This window comes from Medicago sativa, chromosome 2, assembly GCF_051527215.1.
Source record: "Medicago sativa cultivar Bolivia chromosome 2, Bolivia_mono, whole genome shotgun sequence".
Classification (NCBI taxonomy): domain Eukaryota; kingdom Viridiplantae; phylum Streptophyta; class Magnoliopsida; order Fabales; family Fabaceae; genus Medicago; species Medicago sativa.
In genome coordinates, this window is record NC_140750.1 from 81499301 (window position 1) to 81507915 (window position 8615).

An 8615-nucleotide genomic window follows, 5' to 3' on the forward strand; every position below is an offset into this window, starting at 1 on the left:
TGCATATGTGACATATGTGTTTACTTAATAAAAAGAATATTATTTTCTATAATTTATATAACAATAATTATTATTTAATTAAAAAATAATAATAAAACAGATACAATAATTATTTTTTAATTTATAAAAGTGACAAATCATCACATAACTGGGGTCAGGGATTATTTCCAAAAACAAAATTTTTTGCAGGGACCAAAAACTATAAAAAAAAATTGCAGGGACTAAAACCAAAACTTGCCTATTTTTCCAAGGACCAAAAACTATAAAATAAAATTTGTATAGACTAAAACGAAAACTGACCTATTTTACAGGGACCAATACTATATTTTAGCCTAATTATTTCTTTGGGTAATGAAGCAGTATATATATGAAAACAAAAAGGGTAAAAGAAGAAGAAAGAAAGAATAGAATACAGGAAGAAGAAAAAGAGATTAGAGAAATCAAAAGGCAACAAAGTGCATTTCAAAACTTCAAAAAACTCTGAAACCCAAATTTCACAGAGAGAGAAGAAGAAGAAGAGGCTTTTCATTCTTCAACTCTCTCTCTCTCTCTGAAACCCTAACCTCTTTCACGAACTTCTTCTTCTTCCCTCAGACGTCATCATTCCGGCAACCGGCGCCGGAAATAGCTTATGACTCCTCGCCGGCGAACACTTCGTTCTATAAATTTTGCTAAGCTAGGGTTTCAGTTTGATACCGAATTCAGAGATCTCAACTAATTAACCGATTTTGTTAATTTTCATTTTTTTGATTTTTTTTGAATTAAGCATTGTAACTGTCGCCGAACGTGGAAACCGTTACCGATCACCGGTTACGGATCCCGATGGCGAGGGGAGGACAGTGTTTTGAGAAGCTTCGGAGATGTATTCGGACGGTTTTTTTCGTGGCGGCATTGGTGGCGTCGTTGGTGGTGACGTCATTGCCGGTGGTTGTGGCCGTTGTTGATGTGCTTGTTCCTTGCGTTTTGATTTCGAGGTTCACGTGTGTTAGGTGTTATGGTTTCAAGGAGCATTTGAGTCGTTACTCTTTTAAGAGTTCCTTGACGGATATTCCTCTTGTTTCCATCATAAGATCCTTCATCATTATCTGTATGATTCCGTTTTTCTCCTTTTCATCACTTACATTGTGATATGATGTGATGTTATTATTATTGTGAATTCATGATCTATGAAACACGGTCACAACTCTGACACGGACACGTCCGCAAAGGTTAAAATAAAAATTTGAAAAAATGAATTGATTGAAAGTAATCACAATGTCGCCTTCCATAGAAGCGTCAGTGCTGCAGCCTTTATGACTCCCCTTTTACGAACGTTGGACATGTGGGATTACATTCAATTAATTCAGTTTTTTCAAACTTTTACCGGTGTTAGTATCTCTTGGATTTATGACCCTCCTGTTAGTTTTCGTAGGAATTGTCTATTGAACTTTGAATTTTACTTTATCAGTTAGAGCAAGTAGTTTTTCTCAAGGTCGAGGATACATGCATTGCCTAATTCATCCATGGAGTTAAATGTTTTGTTCATTTTGTTATATTGTATTGTATTTCAAAACAAAGATAAAGAGTATTGTTTCATGTAATTTGAAATTAATGTTCTTTTGGTGTACATGAAATTAATTATAGAGTTGAAGTTCATTGGGAAGGGATGTTTTTTTCCGTAAGTACAACTTAGATGGTAAAAGATTGCATAGACATTTGATATGTCGGGCGCATGTTTGAACCCGCAATGCACGTAGTGTGTGTTAGTTTTGTTGTTGCTAGGATTTTTAGAATTAAAAAATAAATTGATGTTTATCTAAAACTTTTTATGTCAATGTGTTTGTTTTCGTCGAATTAAAACTTAATTAGAATATTATATTTTAGAAATCTTACGTTTTAAGATTGATATGAAGTATTAGTAGTGCAGTGTCTCCTTCCCCGCACTGTTTAATTAAATTTTGTTGTTATTGTTACTACTACTACAAAATGAGTTCTACTTTTCTCAATTTGTATTTTTAATAAGAAATCTTAACAGTGAGTAGTAGATGAATAGTCCATGTTTGTTATTAATCAGTGTGGTTTTCATGTATAAAAGAGTGATTCTTATACTGAGATTTTCGATTTAAATGAATGCAGGTGTTTATTCAATTTGTGATGGTCCCGCTCTCTCACATGGTCCTTATCTTGGAACAGTGACTCTGTGTTCATTTGTTTCAATTGTTGTCCTTTCAGTCAAAGCTTGTGTTTTCACTGTCAATTCTCAGATTGAAGGGGAAGCTTCGGTTTCCCTTGCAAGGAAGATACTCCATTTGAAAAAGTCGTGGGGAATGCCTGTCTTATTTCTCTCGTCAGTTGTGTTTGCCCTCGGCCATGTCGTGGTTGCTTATAGAACCAGCTGCAGAGCAAGGAGAAAGCTCCTATTTCATCGTGTTGACCCCGAAGCTGTAAGTCTCGGATTGGTTTTCTTTTACTTTTGGATTTTAGTGTTGTAGTTTTATGCTCCAGGTTGATAGAAATTTTCCAAGTACACGAAGCATAGATCAATCTATTGTATTTATTTTGGTGACTCACATGTAAAATTATTTATTTATGGCTAATTAAGCAGGTCCTTTCATGCAAAAATGTTTTCTCTAGCTATCAGAAGGCCCCACGCTCTCCGATTCCTTCTGGAGGGAGAACCCCAAAAAGTGAAAGTGAAATGAAGCGGAGACCCTTTGGAGCAGCTCGTGATGAAGAAGTGCCAGTTAGATTACTTGCAGACTCTGACAGCTTATTCATAACCTGTCAAGGTCTTACTCTCCATTACAAGCTAAGCCTGCCTGGGTCACCTCCTTCACTTAGCTTGTCCTCATCTTCATTCGTTGAATCTAGTTCTGTTTGCTACACTTCAATGTCTGGGGGAGTATCGAAATTTAGTAGACAATTGCCATACGTGTCTTCGAAAATCCAGCGGCAACTATACAGGACATATAGCAATCAATTCCAAGACTCGTCTTCTTTATATGCTCCTCTCTTAGATGGTCCAGTAACGTCTCCGCTTATTTCTGAAGATATCCCTGTTTTTCATCTCGATGAAATTTGTGAAGATGGTGAAACAGTTAAATCAGATATCCCGTCTTTGGATCAAAAAGTAGAGGGCAGTGGCCAAGTGGGTATTGTTTTAATACACGGCTTTGGTGGAGGAGTATTCTCTTGGCGGCACGTAATGAATTCTCTCGCTCGGCAGAGTAATTGTACGGTTGCTGCCTTCGATAGGCCTGGTTGGGGATTGACTTCAAGGCTGCGACGGGAGGACTGGGAGAAAACAGAACTTCCTAATCCTTATAAACTTGAAAGTCAGGTAATTACTCTTTATCCTTAGTATGATCTGTATTAGAAAACATTCACTATTGTATTATTCTCAGTCTCAATTAAACAGGCATTTAGCCGTGCCGGATTCCTTTTCAAGTTGAGAGTTTACTTCTGGGTTCTAAGGCCTAGAGCTTTTAGTTTATCACCAACCAACACGCTGTCCAAAAAATCCACTTCTGATGGATCTATATTTTTCAGGTTGACCTGCTGTTGTCTTTCTGTTCGGAGCTTGGATTTTCGTCAGTTGTGCTAATTGGTCACGATGATGGAGGGTTGCTTGCTTTGATGACTGCGCAAAGAGTTCAAAGGTCAATGAATTCTTTCAACGTGAGTATTTCTTCCTGCTTTCTCATGTTAAACATTAAGTAGATAATAACTTAATCAGTTTTATCAGCTGCATGCGGCAGCCTTGCTTTTATCCAGAATCACATTTGAAGTGGGCCTAGTGAACTTTAGATGTTAGTTAATGTGTATTGTGATAGCAAAGGTGCTTTAGTTTCCATCAAGATATTAGATGATAGTTTGAGTTGAGAAATTGCGTAACAGCGCGATATTTTTATTTTTTTTATTTTGTGATTTATTTGTCATTGTTTTATGTGTGATCACATTGTCTCGATATAATCTATTATATACTTGATGTGAATAAACAATTATTATAATATTGGGATTAGCATACATATTCATACATTGAATAACATGTTAATTGCTAACTATGCAACATAATAAGCTATGACAACAAAAAACAGGATTCAAAGGACAATGGATAAATACATAACATTTGGATAACTTGGTATTTAGTTGTTAGTGTATATATGAATGTTTCATTTACACAGGTCACTTTATTGGCATTCAGTGAGCTGTCTTATGCAAACTAGCAATTGTTAATGATTGAGGTTCTAAGTTTTGTGGCTAATGTGTATTTGACATTTCTTGTTGGGTCTTTTTTGTCATTCAGGTTACAGTGAAGGGGGTTGTATTGGTAAATGTTAGCTTGTCTAGGGAAGTAGTTCCTTCATTTGCCAGAATCCTTTTGCACACCTCACTTGGAAAGAAGCATTTGGTTCGGCCACTACTAAGAACAGAAATCACTCAAGTGATCAACCGGCGTTCATGGTATGATGCTACCAAACTGACACAGGAAGTTTTGAGTCTCTATAAGGTATGTATGTGCCTTGAAGCTACATGATAATGTGAACTAGATCTATTCTATCTCTTTTTTGTAAGATTCATATTGCAGAGACAGAGATAATAAATTGCATGGAATGGAAAATTGTCACTTAACCTAGAGTTAAATGCTATATAATGAACTCTCACAAACTTAAATTCCATTAGATTTTTTTTGGGGGAGCCCCTAATATGGTCCCCAATATTAAAGGTCCATTGATGGACCTCATTGATTTACTTGCCATAGCCGGTCAACTATTTTGCTGGCTTTAATTTTTGATATGGCTCGTTTTTTTTTTAATTTCAATATTACCCGGTCTTCTCTCATGAAACACCTCAAATATGTGGCTCTACGGATCGGTTATTGGAGTCTTATTGACCTTTGAATCCAGACATTGAAGCATACTGGTTACCCCATATAATTAATAAAACAAAATTAAAACACTCTAATGAAAACGTTTACAGGTTCTGGATTGAAAAAGTGTTACTCCTTTTGTTAATTTTTAACTAAAAATATGAACTATAATGTTCTTAAAAAAATCGGTTCTACGATGCTGAAGAAACTCCAATCCAACAAAACTTTGAACATGAAAGCTTTGGGTATCAAAGTTCCAAACATTGAAGCAAAGTGATGAAAAGGTTATCGCCAGCTCATTCCGGTGTTTCATGAGTAATCTAGTTTGGACGTTTGGTATTATTAAGTATTTTCCATAAATTTATTTCAGATTCAAACTCAGATTTGCATAAAATTTCGAGAAAAAAAAAACACACAAAGTGGAAGACGCTGTGGACACACACATTGATTTCAGAAAGAAAGAAGAGATATACAAATATTTTGACACAAAAATACAAAATACAGTAAAGGACATAGCATAATAAAATAATATCACAGATTGGAAAAATTCAATACTATGAAAAACAGATCATAGTGAGGGAAGATACAGAGACGAGAGAGCTGAACGAAAGCGGCAAGATTCAGAACAAAGGGTTAGGTGAAGAGACAAGAAGATTTTAGAATAAAAAATAATGACTTTCTAAATTGAACAAGCAATATTTATAAAAAAAAAATAAAAATAAAAAAAATCAGTCTATAAAAGTGTGACCGGCTAGAGCTGGTAAACTAAAGAGGTCCACCGGTGGACCTTTATTATTGAGGACCATGTTAGGGGTTTCCTTTTTTTGGTTTATATTATGTTTTAAATAGTTTTGCAAAGTGAATACGATTTTTATTAGTTTGACATATTTTCCGTGTTGTACAATTTTTGAAGAGTAACTATAAATGAAGATAGACTTTTATCTTATTTTTTCTTATTCTGGTGAATCCTAGTAGAGTTTTCTCATCGATTATAAGTTCAATCTTTTATGTGATCTATCCGTCTCTTTTTAGTTTCTTCTGGATTTTTATTCCCTCATGCTTTTGTTGAGCATCACTTGGGAGAAAATTGTATTGACTTGTGTCTAGTTTAATCTGTAGCCTTTTATGTGATTTTTCTGCATCCTTTGAGTTTCTTCTAGATTTTTCTTCCCTCATGCTTTTGCTGAGCATCACTTGGAGGAAAATTTTATTGACTTGTGTTCTGTGACTTTTCTTGTGTGTTTAGGCTCCACTATACGTAGAAGGATGGGATGAAGCAGTTCATGAAATTGGTAAATTGTCATCCGAAAACATCCTTTCTGCAAAAAATGCAGAATCATTGCTACAAGATGTAAAAGAGATTTCATTGTTGGTCATAGCTGGTGCTGAAGATTCGCTAGTTTCTCTGAAATCTTGTCAAACGATGGCATCAAAATTTGTGAATTCTGTAAGTATCCATGTTCACGTTTATTTTATCCATTATTCATAATGTGGGAATGTAAATTTATTGTGTGTGATTTGTGGTAGTGGAAATCGCAAGGTAGAAAAATAAAATACTCTTTGAAATCCCACTTCATCTTTCTGTTACATTTTCAATTTCCCATGCATTTTTCATGGCCTATGGTTACTTTTCAAAGTTTTCTAATACCCATCCATTTAACACGCAGAGACTGGTTGCAATCTCAGGATGTGGCCATCTACCTCACGAAGAATGTCCAAAAGCTTTGCTTGCAGCAGTATTACCCTTCATCGGTAAACTATGCTCTGTACATAACTCACAAAGTTAGTAGGTCACCTCTTTCCAAGTTCATACATAGGTCAATCCATTGTAGGGTGCTTTTCCCTTCTCGTGTCATTCTCTTGATTTTCTTTCCTTTCATCGCCTTTTACGTAATATTACTTCAAGAGAAAGAGATCAAAGGCAACATCTTTCTCTTGGGTATTTTTGATGTGTCAGTTTTATTTCTAACCTTTTTTCTTGTTTAGATGTCAATAGTTGAGCTGCTTATCTCTTCCCACAAAAAGAAAGTGGGAAGTAGATAACATAATTTGTAAATTTATCATGAGATTGATATTGAATATAATTTAGCATGGTTGTTTCCAGCTGCTGGTCGTTTATTTTCGTAATGCAGCACTTGATTGCGATTGGTAAAAGTAAATAGTACACTGTTAATGAATTTAAAACATTTTTTGGAATGATTAGGAGGGAATTGAAACTTGGAAGGTAGGATAAATATTTCAAGTTTACAGTTTTGAAAGAAATTATAGTAAAATTTTAGGCTAAATTACACAAGGAGTTTTAAGTTATTTAATCGTAACAAATTGGTTTTAAGTTTTTTTCATACCACTTAGATCCTTTATGTTAATTAATTGTAACAAGTTGGTCCTTTATGTTTTTTCGGTACCAATTAGGTCCAAGTTATTTAACCATAACAATTTATGGTATTTTAAGTCTTAAAAATTTAAGTTATTCGGGGCCTAAAAGTTATAATTAAATAACTTAAAGGGCTAAGCGTTACGAAAAATACTTAAAGACTAACTTGTTACAATTAAATAACTTAAAGGATGTAAATGGTACGAAAAAAACTTAAAGTCCTAAAAGTTAGGCTTAGATCAGACATTATGTTCTAAAAATGCTTTTCACATGCACTAGTGCTGTTGACAGAAAAAATGGAAGTTATTTTAGTAGGGTACTGTTCTTCTCCCAACAATTTTTGCTCATTCCCAACAAAATAGTTTAGCGTGAGTTAACTCACGCAGTATTGTGTTAGGAATGAACAAATTTTTTTGTGAGAAGAGCAATTTTCATTTAGTATGATAACCGGATTTGATGAGGACTCATTTTCTCAAAAGAAATAGAAAGTCATTTCGTATTTCTTTAGTGTATAAAGATTCATTCAACATGAAATGTTTATTTATACATTTAAAATAGGTCAAATAGCTTCTGATCCTTTAAGCTATATGGTTATAGCAACTTAATCCTTTTAGATTTTGTGTAAAAAATCTGTTTTTTAAGTTATAAAATATTTACGTCATTACTCTCTTTTTAAACTCAGTTAAAAAATATTTATGTTGACGTTTAATGCTATGTTTCAATGCTATGTTTCGTCCAAATTTACCACTCTCAAAACGAGAGTTATTAAGTTTTGATTTCAAACAAAATTTATCCATTACTTAGTTACATTGTTGTTGATGAGATAATTATCTGTAAAATTAAATCTGAGTTAGGAAAAAAAAATGTGTCTTAAGTAAATTTTTTTGGACTTGGCACATCATTGTTAAATGGTCAAAAGCATTTTCTAACGAAGTTAGATGAAAAAAAGGCAACCTGTAAATATTTTATAACATAAAAATTCAATTTATTACAAAGAAATTGAACAATGAATTTGTTACAAGCTATCTAACTTGTTACAAATATTTTTGCCTTTAAAATATTACCAGTTATCGAGTTTTCTATTTGTGATAATAGAGAATCACTACTATTTAAGCTGGTAGTGGGTGGCTAAGCTGGAATTCGTTTTCCTATTGACTAATGATATTTTGACATCCATTTGATGGCAACTTTGTTGACAACCTTGTTTTTCTCACTTCTTATTGGTCAAAAACAATGGAGAGAGAAAAAGGAAGAGAGAGGATAACAACATCATGTGAGTATGAGAGAGAAAGTTGTCCAAAAGTTGTCAAAAAGTAATTGTCAAAATATCACTTCTCTTTCCTATTGCTGTAATGGATTCCCTGACTGTGATGCTTCTTCGGTGTTGGTTGT

The 8615-nt window shown here is 34.0% G+C and overlaps 1 protein-coding gene across 2 annotated transcripts; it reads left to right on the forward strand.

The window, feature by feature from the left end:
• Positions 1 to 392: 392 nt before the first annotated feature.
• LOC146951412 (uncharacterized) lies at positions 393 to 6952 on the forward strand. 2 transcript variants are annotated; one of them, XM_085747370.1, is made up of 7 exons: positions 393 to 1087; positions 2116 to 2423; positions 2582 to 3319; positions 3529 to 3657; positions 4286 to 4489; positions 6096 to 6296; positions 6517 to 6952. In XM_085747370.1, exons 1-7 carry the CDS (start codon positions 823 to 825, stop codon positions 6634 to 6636), a joined length of 1965 nt encoding a protein of 654 aa, XP_085603496.1. In that variant the 5' UTR covers positions 393 to 822; the 3' UTR covers positions 6637 to 6952. The 2 variants fall into 2 exon arrangements, with proteins under 2 accessions (XP_085603496.1, XP_085603497.1); XM_085747371.1 differs by having other exon boundaries at positions 2585 to 3319.
• The last annotated feature ends 1663 nt before the right edge of the window (positions 6953 to 8615 follow it).